General features: G+C 37.5%; 1 protein-coding gene across 9 annotated transcripts in view; it reads left to right on the forward strand.

The window, feature by feature from the left end:
- Positions 1 to 134: 134 nt before the first annotated feature.
- Positions 135 to 20,740, forward strand: part of ZRANB3 (zinc finger RANBP2-type containing 3) — a 47,129-nt gene continuing 26,523 nt past the window's right edge. For 5 of the 9 annotated variants that reach the window (XM_082763082.1, XM_082763078.1, XM_082763080.1 and 2 more), the window contains exons 1-2: positions 135 to 234; positions 5,797 to 5,955. In XM_082763082.1, the coding sequence (XP_082619208.1) occupies positions 5,804 to 5,955 (152 nt within the window). In that variant the 5' untranslated portion in view covers positions 135 to 234; positions 5,797 to 5,803. Of the gene's footprint in view, positions 235 to 2,158; positions 2,235 to 5,796; positions 5,956 to 8,723; positions 8,788 to 14,036; positions 14,070 to 20,740 lie in introns of those variants that run through there. The other 4 variants (XM_082763079.1, XM_082763083.1, XM_082763084.1 and 1 more) reach the window with 4 other exon arrangements.

Consider the following 20,740-nt stretch of genomic DNA (forward strand, 5'->3'; position numbering starts at 1 on the left):
CGCGGCGCCGGCAGCGGCAGCGCCCTCCCCCCTCTCTCCCGCAGCCCGGGCGGCGATAGCCCCGCCCCGTTTCCGCAGCCTTCCGCGAGCCGCAGCGGCCTCGCGGGGCATGCTGGGAGCTGTAGTCCCTCACCCCCCTCCCGCCCAGTGCGGAGCGTGCGCGCGCTCCCGGCTCGCGTCACCTCCGGCCGGCGGCGGTTTGAGCCGGGAGCCCGCCAAGGGCGCGAGGAGCCCGTGAGTGGAGGGGGGGAGGGGCGGGGGCGCTGTGAGGGGGCCCTCAGGGGTCCCGCCCTGTCCGCAGCGCCCCTAAAGCGCCTGATGGGGGCTGCTGGGGGCGGTTTGAGCTTCGTGTGGTGTCTCCTGACGGGCAGCCCGAGCAGCTGAGGGCGGCTGGGGGTGCTGCGTGAGGTGAATGTGCCCCCGGTGAGGTGAATGTGCCCCCCGTGAGGTGAATCTGCCGCCCGTGTTAACAAAGAGTTGCCTCAGGAGCTGCCCCAAGCAGGCTCTGGGAGATTCCTGGAGTCCATCGTGGACAATCTCCTTTGTTAGGCAAACCCACCAGAGGTTTTCCTCGGAGCACAAGAGCTCCTGTATGTAACAAATCAAGCAGGGAAGGTAGGAAACTGGCACGGTTGAACAAGGGTCAAACTTAGGCAAAAGATGGAAATTGTTCACTGTGAGGGTGGTGAGGCCCTGGCACAGGCTGCCCAGAGGAGCTGTGGCTGCCCCATCCCTGCAGGTGCTCAAGGCCAGGCTGGGGGGGGCCTTGGCCAACCTGATCCAGTGGGTGGCATCCCTGCCCATGGCAGGGGGTTGGAGCTGGAGGATCTTCAAGGTCCCTTCCGACCTGAGCCATTCTGTGATAGCAGTGAGCTGTGTTCCATGGATTGTTACTGTTTTCAAAACGTGTGATTGCTTATCACTCCCTAGTCGTGAGATACTAAGGCCATTTTTGATGAATAGCTACTATTTTTAGTAATTCAGCCACTTCAGCCTTGAGCTCCTTCAAAACACTCGAAGGAACACTTGGATTTTCATTTAGTGTTTTTGTGGTTTTGAGTTGTTAGTCACGAAGCTTCTGTAGCTGCTGTTTACTCGATGAGCCTCTGAGTGAAAAGCTTGGTCTCCACATCTAACCTTTCAGGTCTATTTTATCTAAGAAAACTAAAGTTCCTGACTTTGTGATCTAAAAATGTGGGAGGGTTGTCAGGATGCATATTACAACATGTTAGGAACATGCCAGCAAATGGAAAAAATAACAATTAGAGAAAATGTGTGCACTAATCCTTTCTCTCTGTTCTTAGAGCTTCTGAATCTGCAATGGGTAGAACAACAGGCGTGAACTGGTCGTCTTCCTTTCAGTGTACAGCGATGCTTCTGCTACACTTTTTGACTTTAAAATAGGCTTTGGTTTGTTTAAATTATTCACTGAAATTACTACGATGCTGTTCATAATGGATCTGTCTAAAAACAAAATACAAATAACTACCACTACCGCAGTAATTATATACAAGGCATTGATTTTCAGTTTAATTATTACTTTAAAGGATCAATAAAAGGCAATTCACTGAAATTCATTTGTTTCACTGCCTTGTTTCATCATTGTTCATTCTTATTTTCTATATGCCCAGCATAAATCTTTCATAGGGTCAATATGCCTTTCATAGTGTCTTCTGCAGCGCTGGGTATTGGAATAGTACGACAGGCATGAGAATTGGCTGAATGTGGGTTCTTAACGCTGCTGGTGTTATTCAGAAATCATGGCAGAGATTTTTTAAGTCTTCACCATATGATTCTTTGTATAATCATTAACAAGTTCATGCTAACAATAATTGCAATAATCTGTAAATGTGGGGTAGAGCTATAGGACAGTGCTGTTATTACAGTAGCACTCACTGCATGCAGATTTCTTTAATTATTTACCTATTATTCTTTAATTATTCACCAATCATTTCATTATTCACTTAGGGGAAAAAAAAAACACAACAAAGAAAAACTCATACATGTTTGGTAGCTAGTGCTTTCTGTGTTGCTGCTGGTACTTAAGATAGATCTGCCAAGTTGGTTTTAACTCATTTAGTGACTGTGATCCAGACACATTTTTTAATAGCATTACTACATACCAATGATTTATATGTGCTTTTTCTCTCTAATTCAGATTTATACATGTGAAACTGCGTTTTTTATTCAAGGTTTCGGTAGACGAATGTTGTCATAATCTAATTCAACAGGAGGTTAGTTATGTTAACATTTCATTTTCATTTTGTCACTCACCACAAGCTGTGTAGCAAGTCGATCGAAAGCATTCATTTTCTCCGCTTCTGTATAGAAAGGGAAAATCATCACAGAAAGTGAGTCAGAGATGTTGCTCGGTGGTGAATCACAGAGCTGAGCACTGAATGGGTCTGTCGGCCCACCAGTCATCCAGCATACTCGGTAAAGGCTGGCACTAGAGGAATGTTGTGTTTGTTTTTGCCAGTAGTCTTGAAGTGCATTCATCAACTTTTAAAGGAAGAAAAAAAACCAACCCACTCTGTGGAAAATACTGTAATTGAATTCTTGAAGTGATTATGATTGATTTCACAACAGTTAGAGCTGAAACATTTCTGTTTGCTCAACCGAGAGATGAAATTAGTGTTTACCAGCGTTTTACAGCTTCTTGTCTGTGCAATGCATCACCTAGAGCAAGCTAGAGGGTTGCCCTTTTCCGTTGAGCAATGTTCAGCGATGGACATCTGCAGAAGAGCCTTGATACTGATTGTAGCACTTTTATCTGCTGTTGAGTGTTCCAAGAACCCAAGGTACAAAATGTCATTTCCTTAAGGATACGAGAGAGATTCCACTCACAAAACCGGGAAAAAAGCCACAGCGAATAGTGTGATGACAGATGACACCGTATGTCTGTTTTGCAAAAGGAACACAGATTTCCTTACCCTATAACTGCCACGGAGTTCTCATTGCTGGGTGAATCGCTAAAAATAGATTCTGTGGTAGCTAGATGATTTGATACAAAATAGAACCAAATCCATAGAAATAGTAAATACAATCCTTATACCTCAACTTTGAGTGTTGCTTGAAATCTTAAATTCCAATTCAGATGTGCTTGCTTATTTCCTCCCACATTCTCCAGCAGAATGATGCATCAAAACAGCTGTGGTTACCCACCACTTTGTTGTAGAAAAGTGGTAAAAGATGCCCAAGAAAGTACGGACAGAAGTTCCCCAGTATTACCAGCATTTTCCTTCCAGCTCTCTAAGTGTGATGTGTTTCTTGATAGGTATGCCTATAATTCATCATATAGCCAAAAAAGCAATTACTCATTTTCAGTCTGAATATCATTAGTCTGGCCAGTGGTGCCAGTGACAGGATACACCAAAATCCTGATTTTTTTTTCTAGGGTTGTGAAACAGTTGAGTGGGTTTACAGAATAATCTGGTCCCTTGTTGTGTACGTCTGTTCACAGACATTTTTGTCCACAGTACTTCAGTACTACCAGATTTGTTTGCTACAGAAAGGCAAATTCCCAATAACTTCTTTTTGCTGCTCTTTCTAGTCCCCCTTTCTTTTCCCTTTTTTTTGGATCACTTTTAGGACAGCCTCAGCTATCGGACAAGGCAGGGCACAAGTGGCTCAGCAGTGGTAGGAGGCTACGGCAGTGGGTCTGCCAGTCCTGCTCTGGGATCTCCACTGGGGTCGTGCAGCACCACGGCCAGAGTCTCACCACACCATGCCAGGGAGTTCTGATGGCCTGGGACATCCCACCTCGCCAAATGGGAAGATTTCTCGGTTTTAGTAACATAATGGCCCTTGGAAGATGGAGGTGTTTGTACAGTCATGCCAGAACAAAACCCCAAGCTCTTTCAACATATGTATTGAAGTAGTATTTGAGTGTGCCACAGCACAGTTACGGCTGGATTCTGTTCACTGCAGAGAATGTAACTTCGGTTGGAAGAGTGCACATCAGTTTTTGTAGCTAAAAAATCATAAATGGAATTCCTTAGGAATACAGAGGTGCTGTTCTCTGTCACCATGGTATATAATTCCTTTTGAATCAATGTTTTCCTTGCCAGTTCCCTGGAACGTTAGAAGGCATCTGTTGCAACCTCTGTTTTGCATAATCTTGCTTTACTGTGTTGATTACTGAACCCCTTGCATCGTCCTCAGGTCGGGCTTACCACGTAACTAGTCAGTGCAAGAACCAGATGGTTTAGTCCTGCAGATCTTCGAAGTGAATGGCCGTGTAGCTCAGTACGTTTCTTACTGTGATTATAATGAATCATTAAATCCACAGGAAGAATCATACATCATGCTCACTAAATCATATCTGAATTGTTCTGAGTTGCTTCAGAAATGTATCAGTAGAAAAGAATCTGGGCACAACATGGTGTTCTTATAGAATTCTGTTACTGAGCCTGGTAGTACAGTATCTACTGTTGACAATCCAAGAGGCATATTTTGCCTGATGTTTTGTGTTCCCAGCATAACTAAGGTCCCAATCCTCACACAGGCTATGAAATTAGGCAATTAGGCAGTGTGGGGTTAAAGACTTTTCCTCTATGCCTTGATGAAAAGGTTTGTTCCTTTCCTCATGTTTAGTTAGTGTACTGCTACTGAGCGCTAACATATACAATTTTTGGAAGTTATAAGAGAAAAAAAAGCTAGGATTTCTTCTCCAACTCTTTTCCCTTGCACAAAAGTGAATCAAGTTCATATTTATACCCTGAAGAATATGAGAGTCTTTAGTATGAGAATTGGCATTGATTAATTCTGTGGTTTAAGATTTTATTTCTGAAAGGAATAAAGTTTCTTTTGTAGTTCTAGATTTCTTGTGTATGCCTAAACAATGCTGGTCAGGTCCACCTGAGATCATTGGTAGCCAAACAAGCCAAAAAATGAAAATGAATCAATTTTAGAAGAAAAGGAAAAAAGAAGTAATATGTTTTCAAGGACGTTGTTATAAAAGAAAAATAAAGTGTATTGATAAAACACATTGAAACAAGTCTGATACCAAGATCTCACCATCGTTCTCTAATGATCTTGGTGACATTTTTGCTGCTGAAGACAGCATTCTTCCTCCACTCCTTTCCTGAATGTTCTTCTTGCAACTGACTTCTCATGGGCAAAACTTCCTAGCCATGCTCACATGTTGCCATGATCATGGCTGTAAAGAGAGGTACAAAGCTGTACTGCCTGTTTCTTGCTCTACACTGAGGCAGGCTGCTTTGTGTGTGGCAAGTTGGTTTAGCTCTTTATTTCCATGCTAATACAAATGAAGTTGTGCTACTTTGGAAATGGGAAGGATGTTTGAAATGTGGGGATGTTTTTGTTGTCTTTTTTTTGGGGGGGGGGGGAGGGTTATTTTGCGGAGACTGATGTTCCTTATAAATCAATTCAATGTACATTGAATTACAACAACTTTGTGACTTTGCCTTTCTTTAAAAAAAAAAGTTATCACGCTTTTGTTTTTTTTGACCTTCATAGTTACTAATTAATATGGTGATTCTGGTGGTCTTAATTTGCAATATGTTTTCTATTAATTAAATTGTCATATGTGACATCTGTGAAAAGCCAGGTGTTTGGTTGTGTTGTTGTTTTTTTTGTAAAAACCTGTAAGAAATAGTCAACTGGCTAGTCTGAGCATTTCCTTTTCGTTTCCACCTAATGTTGTTATTGTAAGGGCAACTTACTTAGATACCAATTATTTCAAGTTACCATTATTCCATGAAGCTTTATTCTGTAATGTGTTGCAGACCTATCTTTTAAGTTAGATATCTTTTTTGATTTTGTTTCCCCTAGGCTCAACATGGCTTGTGTGTTCCAAGGAACACCTACACTTGAAGCTTCTGATTCTGAAAATGTTGATGCTAAGCTGTCCTTTCTACCTGAAAGACTGAGAAAGAAACTGCTGCCTTTTCAGGAGAAAGGCATCATATTTGCACTTCAGAGAAATGGCAGGTAAAATCCTTATTCTGTCATGTGCTAAATAGAATTATTCTAGGTAGATGTAATGAATGGTTACAAAAACTATGCAAATACAGCAACGCTTAGGAGAGTTATATTACAGATTTTTTATTGCAAACTGTAAGATAACATGGCTTATAATGAGGTGTTTTTTCTTCCTCCAGAGGAGGAAGAAATATTTAATAGCGCAAAAGAGACTTGTAGTATCAAAGATCTCCTCATATAAGAGGAGGCTGCTATCAGCAGGACCATCCTTTTTGTCATGTTAATGGAGAATGCTTAAAATAAATTGATTCACATTTGCTTCTGTAGTTCTTAATGGCGTGGTAGAGCTGTTAAGAGAATGACTAACAGATCTTGATGCATCTGTGTGGTATTCTATTTTAAACTTTGTACAATTCTGGTATGTAATCAGGGTGTTCTGGAACTCACTGAGCTGCAACAGCAGAGCAGAAGAAGACTAGCAGAATGCTCGGTTAGCAAGTGCAGCAACTGATAAAAAAGGCATTTGACAATTAGGTACCTGATAAATCAGAAAAATCGTTTATGCAGCAGAGTCTGTAAATATTTTGCTGAGTAAGAGCATGTTGCTGAGTTACAGGGATGAAGAAGTGGGAAGGGAAATGTGATTTCTGATTTATAAATTTTCTAATAACCAGGCAATTGCAGCCTAAAGCCATGAAACTACTGGATGTTGTTCTTTTGGAAAGTAATGACATCTTAGAGGTCTGGCACAAAAGAAACAGTTTGGGCTTAAGTTGTGAGGAAGGATGAAGTTAGTTTCTGATAACCTCATCATCTTGCTCAATACAAGAGGCTTGGGGCCTAAGAGGGTTGCCTGATACTGTTTGTGATGTTTCTGTAGGAGATGAGAAATGTGCACGGCCTTCTCTAAAGATTAAAAATGGGAAAGGAAATGTTTCTCATCAGTCCCTGCAGTTATATGGAACTTATGATCAAGTCAAATTTTCTCTGAAGTATTTCACTTTATTTCTAGTCATCTGGCCAAAAAACTTCAGTAATGGTAATATTTCTGTCTCATAAGCCATCTATTTTAGGCTGCCAAAGTAGGTAGCAGAGTAGAAGGATGGGTCCAGCTGTTCAGGTGCAAGCTTGAATTTAAAGCCTGGGATTTTAACAGTTTTATGCTGTGTTGTCATTAACTTCTCTGTGACCACCAGTCATGTGAGGTACTTCACTGCTGCCCGGTGTAACTGTGAGGATAAACATATACAGTTTTAATAGATCACTAAGACTTGGAGAGAATAGACAGCAAAAGTCTGTATTTGAGTTGAATTTAATAAATTCAAAGCCTTAGGCTACTACTATATCACAGTTGATCTGATTCTAGTAAGGGGAAGTGAAGTTTATATTGTATGTAATAGAGGTGCATTTGTATACACAAACTGAAATAACACAAAAATATAAATGTATTTATTGTCTTTAATGTTAACTACTGTAGGCTAATGGATGCATCTGAAAGTGGCATAAAGCTTTGCAGCCTACCATGTAATATACAGGTTCCTCAGGAAACTGTTTAACTGTAAATTTTAATTACATTTTTCTTTCTTCTTCCTTGAGCAGAAACAATTGTCTGCAGTAAGTATGTAGAAAGGTTTGGAATGACCATAAAAGAGGGAATGTGACTGTTTTTAATTAGAATTAGGGGTTTTGCTTTTTTCTTTTCTTGAAACCTGTCATTAACAAAAGATTGTTGAGTAATATGGCACTGATATTTTTACTATAAAATGGGTAGGAATGTATTTTCGTCAGGAGTGCAAGAAATCTCATTCACTGGCGTAGCAAGTTCTATTCAGTAGCTGGGTCAAGTTGAGGAGAACAGTATGCCTGCTCCCAGCCAGCCTCTGTACAAAGTAAAATGTGTTATGTCAAACTTTCCAGAGCAGTACTTTTTAAAAAATCTGTGCTTTGCTCAGGCAGATCTAATTTTTTCTTAGTCCCAAAACAGAACAAGAGCCTGTGCTGCAGCTTGTAGCTGAATTTTCTTATTAGTGTATCAGCCCTTGGCTCACACAAATCTCTCCCTTTTGTGTACTCCTTAATGATTTAAGCCTTCTTTCACTATTTCCATCAGTATATTTTAGCAAGGTCTGGTGCTTTTCCATAAAAGTGTCTTTTCTAATTTTAAAAATATATAAACCTGGGACTTGAAGTAAGCAGTATGTGCATCTGGGCTCGTCTTTCTTCTCTCCCTTGGGCTGTGCGCTCCCTGTGCAGCCATCACTTAATCCATGCTTTGCTGTAGTGGCAGGAAAGTGGTGTAGAGAAAGTGCTCTACTGCTGGCTGTAGACATTCAGTTCATGTTATCTCAGGTTAGACAAGCTCCCAGCATTATTAGAACAAAAAGAAAATATGGTCTTGGATGAAATGCACCCTCTGAGACACTAATGGGGCAGAGATTAACCTATTAATTCCCCCATAGTTCCCCTAATGATAAGATAAATATGCTGTTGTGATTTGTGCTTTTGATTCAATGGTAAAAGGGAGGCAGGAGAAGCAGACAGATCGTGTGTGTTTATTTATTTTTTTTTGCAATAAATGCTCCAAAAGCTTTGTCTAGAGCAACACATGCTGCCTAACACTTTTCTAGGAAATAATAAAAATACAGTAATTCTAGAGCCAACAAGACTGTGTAATTCAAAATATGGTAAGATACCTTTTAGCTGACAGACATGCCTTAAGAAGCCATAGAGTTACTGATCTTTACTTTTTACTAGAGATTGTTCTTCAGAAGTGCATTTGGGAAGAGGTGCGTAGGGATGGAAATCTTTCTTTATAACCTGAACCATTAATGTGCAGAAAAGGTGGGTACATGCAAATTCCATACCTGAAAACTATTTTATTTCTTTTTTTTTCATCCAGGGAAACTAGCTTACTTTTAAAACATCATAAATATATATTTATATTCATATATTTATATTATATGTTATTTACTTTAATTATAGACAGCTTGCTCACCTAAATACACTGTAAAAGTTAGAAGCTTGCTATTTTAGAGTTATGTCTCTTGCAGCTAACACATACAAACCATATTGCTGAATACTTTACCAACTTTTGTAATAAAATTTGCTAGCATGTGATTTACAAACACCATTTTTAGTGTTGCTTGCCTTGTTGATGGTATCTGAGGAAGATGCCTTCAGACATACAGATTTTTTTTCCTAGAAGTGTTGGCAGAACAATGTGTTTAAGCTACCTTGCTTGTGGATGAGAAAGAAGAGTTGTTTACCACGTATGAAATAAGCTTTTCTATTATAACTGCACGCTCAAACAGTTTAACTAGCATAGTCTAGTTCCCTGTTGTGCTTTTTTCTCCTTTTCTTGTACATGGTTCAATGTGTACAAGTGCATTACCATTGTAACTCTTTTTCTCTGACAAGTAATATTTTTTAAAATGAAAGTTTTTATAAATATTGAAACACTTATCGATACTTTTGCTAATACCTATATTTTATTCCAGCTGTGATTCATATATAATTTTTGCTTTTTAATGCTATCTGTATAAGTTTTAGAGTTAATGTGTTAACTTGTGTGTTCTAAAGTATGTGATATTTAGTATCTTATACATGCTGGCTTAAAATTATTTGAGTATAGTTACAGTAATAAAGAGGCAACATGATATGGGGACCTCATATCTGGCATTAAGAGCTATCTTTTAATGAAGAGATTTATTTTGTTAGGCAGGTCATTTAATAGAGTAATAAAGATTGTTATATTATTTAATGTTGTTTTGGATAATAGGCTACAGAAAATCATTGTGATAGAGAGTTCATTATAGAACAGAGTGTCACCTAGTATAATAGCAAGTCAGTTGGCTGCAATTCAAAACAATATTTTTATTTTCCATTGACTGTGTCTCTGAACTCTAGCAGTCAACACAGGAGAAGCACTTAGTTCTTCATAAATTAAAACATATTTTTGGCTCAAAAACTTTTATCAGTCTTCATAGAAATTAATTTCCTTCTCCCAGCCTCTCAGAATAGACCAGAAAAGCAAAGGCTCAAATCAGAATTTTCTCAAAGCTTATGAACAAGGCTAAAAGATTCTAGCTCCAGTTCCTTACAGGAAAGGTAGAGTGTATACAGTCTGACGAGGTTTTAGTTGTTGAATCGTAGAAATGATAGCTCTTGGGCAGGAAACAAATAGAAATTTTAAAATTCCTGGTGATGGAATACCAGTTTGTTGGGTCAGGAATTCCTGATATATGTTATATTGAAATTCTTGCACAAATTTCTGCACAATTTTCTTTAACTTTCTAGGACAGTAATAAGAAGGGAACAGGATGCAAGGAAATTGAGTCTGGATGTGGCAGCATCCAATAGACTAATGTTTTTTTTTCCCTTGAAATCTCAAATTCTCAGAAGTCCTTATTCTGAATCTGCTTTGTACTATTTCATTCAACCTGCCAGAAAATAAACCTATAGTCTGCGTGTGTGGTACATCGGGTGGGGGTGGAAAGGTTCCTTTTTATAGAATTCTTCAGAACACAAGAGAGAGGTTATCTGTGTTAAGGTTTCTTTGTCTAGACTCTGAACAAGGAAGCCTTAATCAGCTTAACTTTTCTATATCAGCCACTGAGCAGCATGAAGGGTATCATTTCTGTATGTTTGAGAGTGTAGTGGAGATGTATTTCTAGCTTTTGGAATTTGATACAGTAGGAGAAAATATGTTGGTCTACACTTGTCTCTATGCATGTTTTAATTGCTGCTAGAGCAGCAGATCCTTCTCTTTTTGTTTAATTATTTTTCCTTTTAATTCTTATTTTTTTATCATTTTTACTGAGTTTGATTCTGTATTTTATGTTAGTAGTTATGAATAAAAGGAAACATTGGAAAAGTAAAATATTTTCATCCATTTCCATTTTGAAACACTAAGCTTAGATGCATGTACATGTGTTGCTGTCTGCATCTATTTTTTCTGTCCTTTGTTTGAGAGGTCATAGATTGCTAAAGTCTGTATTGTGATTGTGTGGCCAACTGGTTTTTACTCTTCTCTAAAGCCATTTCTTTTTCAGAATCAGCTACATGTTTCAAAGTAATACTTATCAAAAATACTTTACAGAGTACTTCTGGACTGTCCTCTAAAAGTACTTCTCAATATTTTTCTTGTGGAAGCTGTGGCACAGTTATTTTCAGTTGAGCCTTATAATTTTTCATCTCTATTATTATGTCTTCAAAACACAATAGCATACTGAACTTCTTCTTTCCATATAAGTTAGTTGCATGCAACTTCATTTATGCAATGAAAACATTAACCATTAATTCCTATAGGCAGAAAAATTTAACAGAAATGGTTGACATGGAGAGTTTGCATTTTATGGAGCAATTTAATCATTCTCAGTATGTTGTACCTGACACTGACATTTATGGAGAACATTTTAAAGAAGATTTTTTCTTCAAGTTTTACTTATATTGGGCCACTTTGGTAAGAGTAATGTGTTTGAAATCTGAGTGAGAGTTCTGACTGCTAAGCACACAATGAATGTCATTCTTACATGCTGCAGGTAAGGATGTTGGGTTGGTATAATTACCAAATACAGCATCTGTTAAGGAGTGCAAATGTTACAGTATCAATTTTGTTGTGAATTTGGAGTTAATCTGATTTCTTGTTGCTAAACTTTTGATTGATTTGGTTTTAAGATGGGGAGTTCAGACTTGAAAATATAGAGAAGAATTTCCAAAATAGGAAGGGTGAAGATAATCATCATTTCTTTTGGGAGATCTTACTTTCTCTGCTTTTTTCACAATGACTTTGATAGATGCCACATTAATTAAATTTGCATGTTTCAAAATGAAATTCCTTTCTTTTTTTTTTTTGAGTCATGCCTATGAATATTATATTTTTATGAATGTTTAATTTTTATTTTAATTTATACTTGGTGACTTGAAGCATTATGTGCTGTCAACAACTATCTCTGTTGACTGTGTATCTTCAGATCAGATGGGAATAAGGAGGAAGATTTGAAGAGACTAGTTCTGCAGCTTTTGCAGTGCACATCACTGCAGGGAATGTCAGATGGGAAAGCAAATTTTATTGGTAAAGTAATGACAGGTAACTAATTTTCATTGAAAGTCATTAGACTGCATCCTAAGGAAGAGCTACCATTGATTACATATATTTCAATCATGCCAATTAATATCTAGGTTAAAGCTTGTAGCCTACATTGTCAGTAGTTGAAATTAGTTGATGTTATTCCAACTGTTCCAATTAACTGATGTCAACTTTTCTTGCAATGAATCGGCTGGTGAACTGATTGGGGCTGAGGGGGCTTATAAGAAAGATGGAGAGAGACTTTTTGCCAGGTCTTCTAGAGATAGGACAAGGGGTAACAGTTTTAAGATGAAAGAGGGTAGATTTAGGTTAGACCTAAAGATGAAATTCTTTACTCAGAGAGCGGTGAGACACTGGAACAAGTTGCCCTGAGAAGCTGTGGATTCCCCATCCCTGGAGGCTGAATGGGGCTTGAGCAACCTGGTGTGGTGGGAGGTGTCCCTGCCCATAGCAGGGGGGTGGAATTGCATAATTTTTAAGGCCCCTTCAACCCAAACTATTCAGTGATTCCAGCTCTCTGAGCTTAAACTTCACCTTGACCACTTTGATATGTGTTATTCCACACATCCTTGCCCATGCTTAAATCCTGAAATATGTAGGCTAATGTGCTCTCCTAGATTGCAAATCTTCATAAGCATGGAACATTTTAGATGTTTCATTCAGTTGTAGGTTGAGCAGTGTTGGAGAAAAGCATAAAACTTGGCACAACCATTCTCCTCCATATTCCTTTAGGGAATCAGTAACACTGCATATGGGGCAATTTACTGCATCTTACATTAGCTTGAGGGTTGTTTTTTCATTTAGTTTTTTAAATACATAGTGTACTTCAAGAGCAAGGGTATCATCTAGCTTAAATCTTCTGGGGCTCTATTTCTGGTGAAACAACCTTGATTATTTTTGCAAGGAAGTCATCTCTCTTTGTTCTAGTTTTAGGACTGTGTGCTGTGATTACTGACACACAAATGTAACGGTTGCTTGCGCAGTTTTATATAAAAATGTACTAAGTTCAGACTCCTTAAATAACCCTTGGTTAAGATGTTAGTGCTAAAGTGTTGGCTTGTGAGTAGGAGGTAAATTATATGTTGTAGCGTTATATAAAACTGACTCACATGAGTAGGTGAGAATCCCAAGAATATCAGGACACCCACACTAGTGAAAGAAAGACGCAAGCTTCCTCTGTACAACATGTTCCAAAGATTACATTAACAAAAACAGCTTTAATTTGTTTGAGTAGTAACAAAATTTTTCAGTGTTTTAAGAAATCAAGTGCTACTGTTTTGAGTGTTTATGTTGGAAAATGTAACTAAAAGTAAAGCATTTTGTTCTGAAAAGGCTACCTGCAGCTCTGTATTTTCTGGATAAACAGATGTTGAAAATAAATCAAAAAGTTAAATTATCCCCACAAGCAAGCAGTAAGTATATTGTATTGCTATATCCCCTTCAACTTTTAATCCATGATGCATAAGGAGGCAGAACTGTCTAGTTTAGGGAGAATATTATTGCAAAATATTTCTGTAGTTACAAGAAACGTGTAGCACTGTGTGACTTATTCGTGGTTAAATACATATTTCTTTTTAATGTATATATAAATTATATAGATTATAAGGTTAAACCTCACATATGTCAGCGTGTTGGTAATCAGTATTTTTCCAAGAAGAAAGTTCAAAAAGAGATTTTGTCTTTGCAAAGATACCTTGCTGAAGTAGACATAATTAATATAAGAAGCTATAATGGCATCACTTACTTGGTAATATCGAAATACCACCATTTCAGAAGGATGACCTGAATGTAACCCATACACACAGAAATAGAAATAATTTTCATTTAAATGTTCTGCTTCTCCAATCTCATCTGCATACAGTGTTAAAGATCTGTTTCTCCTTATTCTTTACAAAGCTGGCTCAGTCTTCTTGACATCAATAAAACCAGAAGCTCTTCCTGTGCATTGTGAGGTTTGAAAAATTATCCCTTCTCTCTTGGCAGAGCTTTCCTGACCAGAGCTTTCTTAGACGTGGGTTTGGGGTTGCTTCCTTCTGTAAGTGCATTTTTGCTTGGTGCTTGATACCTTTACAAGACTGTTTTGATAGTGTTTGCTAACGCTTGAATATCTGGTTCTGGGGTTCTGATTCATCCAGCTTTGTGTGGTCACTTAAATTACAGCCTTAGGTGTTTGTATTCTCTTGTGTGGGGATCTACAAAAAGGTTTCAGACCTACATGCATGTGGGGTGAACCAACACAATAGGTTTCTTGCTCTTTCTGCTTTGCATGCATATTCACTTACCAGGATACTTTCTCTTAGTTTTATTTTAAAGCTAATACATCTTGAAATGAAAAGGTTATTAAAATCTGGTGGAAATCAGACTGGGTGGTTCCCTTCTGTTTATGAAAATACATGGAAAGCTGTGTCCAAAGCCCGCTGCTAAGCCTACACCTGTGAATGACTCGTGAATATTAGGAAGTTTATAGCAGCATGTGCAGTGCACCACAGTGAGATTCTGATGAGATTTTCTGTTAAGAAAAAATAGCAGAATTTCTTCACAAACGGACAGAGATTCAAGTGCTAGCCACGGGATTCACTGTGAAGAAGGCGAACATTTAGAAATGCAATGGGAAAGAAACAGAGAACTTGCCATTGACTGTGATACTTTTTCATGGTTGGACTTTTTTGCTGATGGGAAATGTAACTGAGGCATCTCAAATGCTTTTTCCTGGTTTTCAGAAACTTTTGACCGTGTGGGCTGAGCTTATAACAGGATATGGAACTGCGTATCATAGCTCTGATTTGTATTCTTGGATAGAGCTATTATTAAGGTGTCATATGAACAGATGGGATATGAATGATGAAGCTCAAATTGGGTAACTACCAGTTGAGAGGAAATGACTAATTGAACTTCAGAGAACAAGAAGTCTGTCTTCTTGCAGTCAAAATATGTGAAACAAAAATACGTATTTGTCCCTTCAGTGTATCTGAAGATCTGTTTCTTCTGCTTTGACAGCATGAAACCTTTATGTTCGTGTTGGCAGCTTGTCTGACTGCAGTAATATAGAACATACTGAAGTTTGTTATAAATAGAGGCTGCATATTTTTAAGGTTACGTAAAGCAAAATGTGAAGTAGTTCTTCTTACCAGTTTAATGTGACTATTGGATCTTATGAGTTCTGTACAATCTGGGCTCTAATGATAGGGAAATTCTGTACATTTCAAAACTAATTGCTGTGATTATAAACTGGGACACTTGACGATTTCCCTCTCAGTAATATAAGCTATTTTACGTTGCTTTAGAGTAACAAAGATAGGACCTCTGATATATACCAGCTAGGTTAAGCAAGCTGGTTTAAGTATCTAAAACTGGGAAAACTACAGAGTTTTAATGCTCCGAAGTGCATCAAGTCATAATATAACTTGAACATACCCAATTTCTACTAACATTGGTTTTATTAACTTCTACCTGTATCATAAACTCATCTTGTGTATAACGTCAAAACTTCATTAGTTGTGCTGATAATGTTAGTTAGCTGACATAAATCAGCAGTTTTGAAACTGTAGCAGTTCAGGGATTTGAATGTGAATGGTGTGGATCAAAGCAGTGATTCATGTTGGATACTGTATCATAACAGGACCTAACACATTCAGATACTCGAAATGGAGTGTTAAAAACAACTTTGTGCACCTGATTCATAGCAGTCTGTGATGTGTCTAGTCAAATGTTTAAATGACTGAAAGGTGTATGGATTGCAAGCATAGGATAAAAATCCAATACAAAGCTATTTCAGCATTGAGTGAGGGAAGAGAATTAATACTTAACTAAATAGCAAATATCACTATTGAGCCACAAGCATTTGCAGCAGAATTCAATACGTTTCTAAGTGACAATTATTATACTTTCTCTTCTGATGATACTAACAAAATCAAAAATATTGTGATTCATAAGCAGTGTGGGTTATGTTCAGGTAACGAAAAGATAATTTTGCTTCCAGAATCTGCATGGCCTCCAATGCTGTGCATCTTTCCACTGCTTAGTAGTTTCCCCACTTTGATTTTACTGCAAATTATTGCAAAATGGATAGGGGACAACTACATTTGAGGATCTATTGTTGAGTTATAGTACTTTTTAAAGAGACCCAGACTTAATAGGGTGTGAGTTGTATGTAGAAGTACCATATCTTTTGTAATTCTGTTAACAGAAACTGTACTGTCATTGTGGGAACATAGAATTGGAGGTCACCTGTGTCCTGAAGTTTCTGTTGCTGGAAGGATCCACACTGTACTAATTCCTAGCACAATTTGGGTTCCGCCTTGTACTAAATTACTTTTTTGCCCCAGGATTCTTTACAAATACTGTTATTAGTGTGATTAAGAACATCATTCTAATTTCTAGCTTAAATGTAAGCCAAGTATTTTATGTACCAACACTGTTGTACTTTCTACCCGTGGAATTTTTCTTCTTCGTGGATTTACAGAACAGTGAGGGGAGGAATAAGCATTCCATTTCAGCGTTTACTTTCAGAGATGAAGAAACTATTTCTCTACTGGTGTCACCTACCATGGTGTCCTGGTTTCAGCTAGAATAGGGTAGCTTTGTTTCCCCTTAATCTTTCTAGTAGATCTTTCTTGCATCTCTTCTGGCTTGAATTTGTCGGAAGACAATGGGATGTGGATGATCAAAATGTTACGCAGTATTCTGGATGGGTGGCATTCACCAATATGTTATATAGTGGTGTTTATATTTCTCCATCTCCCCTGAAAAGTGATGATATCTTTATCTAACAAATGAACAACACCAAAAAAGAAACAAACAAAAAAAAAGTTGTTTTTTTTTCCTTTTGTCATTCTAATATCTTTTTATTTTACCCGATGTACATTCATTCTAGGTTTCCATTGAATTCTAATACTTCTCAACTAATGTTACTTGATTTTGCAGGGCTGTTCAGGAAACTTTATCAATAGCTGCCCAGCAGGAAGAAGTACACCAGATCCAGCTCTTCCTAATCAGCAAGGTGCTGAGTATTAGAATCACAGCTGGAAATGTGAATAGTGTCAAGAGAGGCTATGAAAATGATTGTTAAAAGCAAAATCTAGAGTCAGCCTTACAGTGTAGGAGCTTAGCAAAGTTCAGGTAAAGCTTATTTATGTTATGAATCAATTTGCATTTTTCAGTAGCTTAGACAAATGTGCATGAGTGACCAGATAAGTTTCCACTATTTAAAATATGGATAATGCTTTGTTAAAAATAATAATGTCCAGTATACTAGCAAACTTCTATTTTTGAGACATGCTGTGGAAAAAAAAGTTCTCTTCTGATAGGTGTAGAAATAGATCAGTATACAATAAAATCTAGATTAGCTAGAGAGTGGAAATGTGTCAATAGCAACTTGTCTTATGCTAGAATTTAGAGTATTGATGAGAATTCTAATTGCTGCCGTCCTTAATTATGTAGCTATTTTAAGCATATAGGTGTTTCTGTGGGATCTCTTTGTATTGTTACGGCAGAATCAAGGAAGTTAAAGCTTTTATATGGATAAAAAGATGGCAGTGACTTTGTTCTTCCACTCATTTACCAGCAACAAAACTGAATTTCTATAAATATTTTAAAGCCAACACTTTTGTCCCTGCTTCATTAGAAGTTTCACTTAAGACATACTAATTTGAAGCTAATAGGCATGAAAGCAGAAGATTCTATGTGCACAGTGTGAAAACGTTTGAAAACAATAAAACAGAACAACTTCCTGTTGTTCTGCAGATATTCAAGTCACTAAAGTTTAAGTGGCTACAGTAAACTAATGGAAAAAAAAACTATTTGTTTAGTGGAAAAAACTCCTGTTCCAGTGGTTGACAAATTTTTAAGGCTTTTTATTTTGATTGCTCTTTAGCTTTTTAATTGTCAGACCACTTCGTAAATCACTCTGAATTTCTTCATTTTAGCTTGTTACTCTGAAAAAAGGAATGAAGGTATAAGTAGTTGGTTCACATATGCCAAAAAATAGTACAATGGCATGTTAGATATTCTCGCTTAAATTCTCAAAATCTGTGGCTCATGTTAACGTAGGTTTATTGCCTCTACATAGAAGATGCATGTCTAAAGTGACATGATGTACATTTATTTATGCAACTCTGCTAAAAATGTAAGTTGATATGCTGAGAAATACTGCATTTGTCAGTGTAAATTGGCAAGGAACATTTGTGTTCTTGTTCTCTTTACCACAATTCCTTACTAGCAGATGCTACTCAGATGCAACACACTTTTGGGTATTGCTGTATTTACATATTTGCTCTCTTATTCTTTAGGATTAAACATACTGTATTGTTGAGGAATGTTTTTGGTTTATTCTTGTGATGCCTCTGCTCTGTAGCAGATTGGCATTCTCATTTTCATACTCATTTTCTGTATCTGTTTAAGGAGTTAAAAAAAAATAAATAAATAAATAAATCCTGCAACATTAGGTTGTTGTACATTCCAGCTGATTTCAGGCTTCAAACTGTTTTTAAAAAATGATTAATCTGAAATCGGTTGTCCTCTTAAAGAATCTGCAGGAAAGATGATTTGTTTTCTAAACTACGGTTGAAGCAATTAACTAAGAGTATTACATGGAAAAAAAAAAAAACAACACAAACCTGGCATTATTTTAAAATTAGAATTTTTTATTGGTTTTCTGCAAATAAATGTATTCACCTGGCTGCAAATCACAAACACGAAGGCTCCACAGACATGAGTTGCCACTAAAAATATTCTTTTCCTCCCTTTTTGTAAATCAGTGCAGATTTGGTGTTTTTATTTTGTTATGTTTTCAATCTTTGCTTTTATCACTCCATCCCTACCAAGTGTGAAGTGAAAAACATAAAAATCAGAAAAAATATATGGTTAAAGCTGGGGTTTTGTTGGGGAGTGAGGGAGTTTGTTAAATTATTTTGTTAAAATTATTACAAGTAGATAGTTATTTATAAAAACTGGAGTTATATAAGATATGTTTTGAGTTACTCTTATGTCAGCTGAAAGAAAATGTTGCAATTAGTTGACGTTGAACCTGTCAGGTTGAATGAGTAAACAACAGTATACCAGATTTCTCAGAATATCGAATTGTTATCTCGCACGTCATGTCTGTAAAGTCCCACTGTACATTCTCTGCCCCAGAACCATCCATTTTGGGCTCATGGCAAAAGGTACGTTACTGGCTACAGTCACAGCTGATGGGGCTGCTGCAGGCATTAATCATTAATGTAAAGCGGCTGGGGTTTGTGCTGAAAAGAGAGCTTCTGTTGTGCTGTTGGGCAGCTGCATGAACTTCCAAGTACCTGACATACAAACACAAAAATAAAAAAAGTAGTCTGTGCTACTTTAAAAGGTTATCAAAATACAGAATTTTTATATCTTCATGTGTTAAATTTGGATATAGATGCAGAGACCTGGAAGGCCTCCAATATTTTCATGGAATCAGCATTTCACTTGGGTTGCATGGTGCACTGGGTGCATGTCTAGTTATGCGGCATAAGAGTAGGAGAAATTTCAGTTTCCTCAGAAGATGTAGTGGGTGGGAATACACAGTAAGAAATTCATCCAGAGCAATTCATCAAGACTATTTTGGGTCTGACTGAAAGCTCCTGAGGATGAGAAGCCAAAAACCAAGGCAGAAGTCTTTTGCTTTTTCTCCTTGAGACAGGGGAAAATAAGTAGAGTGGCCTGCAAAGTCTGTTCCCTTCTAGAGCTCAAAGTATCTCATTTTCTGAGACTTGGTGCTTTCCTGTTGGTAAACATATATAAGTCCTAAAGCACAGTGATGGACTGCATACAGCTGTCAATCTATTGCTGCCATTTGTTCAAGCAACAGCACCCCGTGCTATATTTGCCAATGGTTTGACTAAGCCCCTGCAGTTTGTGTGACACTGTTATGAAATGGTGAGAATTATTCTGCCACTGCTTTTTATGAAAATTGGGAAAATCATATGGTGCTTGAAAAGCTGCCCAGATTAGTTAATACCTGGAAGATTCATCTAGTTGCCAATTACTTAACTGAAACCCAAGCAGGTATTGCTATTGAACTCTGACATTTCTTCCAAACTTGCAGAAATTTACACTTTGAGCTTATTTTAGATCTTGCTTCTTAACTCCCGGTGCTGATTCTGGTCAGAAAATTCTTTGTAAGCCTATAGTTTTATGCAGTCTGCTGTTGCTACAAGAAAAAAGGAAACTTATGTCTTGCAGCAAAATGATTACTTATAGGGAGTAGATTGTTTTTTCTACTCCTCTTTATTATGTTCACAGCTTTTTCTTGGAATTTGTCTTCCTCTGAATTTGTTGGTGTGTGAATTGAATGTAGTTATTTCATCTAGTAATTACAAGAGTTAGAACAAACTTTCTTAATTCTTTAGATAATGCTTTCAAATGGGATAGGCTTTTTTGTTGTGGTGTTGGTTTTGTTTGCTTTTTTGTTTTTGTGTTTTTATGCTTTTTCTTGTGGTTGTTGTTATTGTAGTTTGTTTTTATTATTTCGATTTTTTTCCCAGCTTGCATAAGCTTGTAAAATAGCAGAGGTAAAAGTTTGTGAAATAGCTCAGGGCAAGTGTGTGGAAAGCTGTAGCATTATCCATTTAATGGAATCCCTAAATGTCCACCAAATAATCGCATTTGTCCTTCATCCAGTCTCAAAAATTTTATAAAGAAACTTTGGTGTGCTCCGAAGTTCCCTAGATCCTATATGAGTTAAGAATG

The sequence above is a fragment of the Aythya marila genome, assembly GCF_965140915.1.
Source record: "Aythya marila genome assembly, chromosome: 6".
Taxonomy (NCBI): domain Eukaryota; kingdom Metazoa; phylum Chordata; class Aves; order Anseriformes; family Anatidae; genus Aythya; species Aythya marila.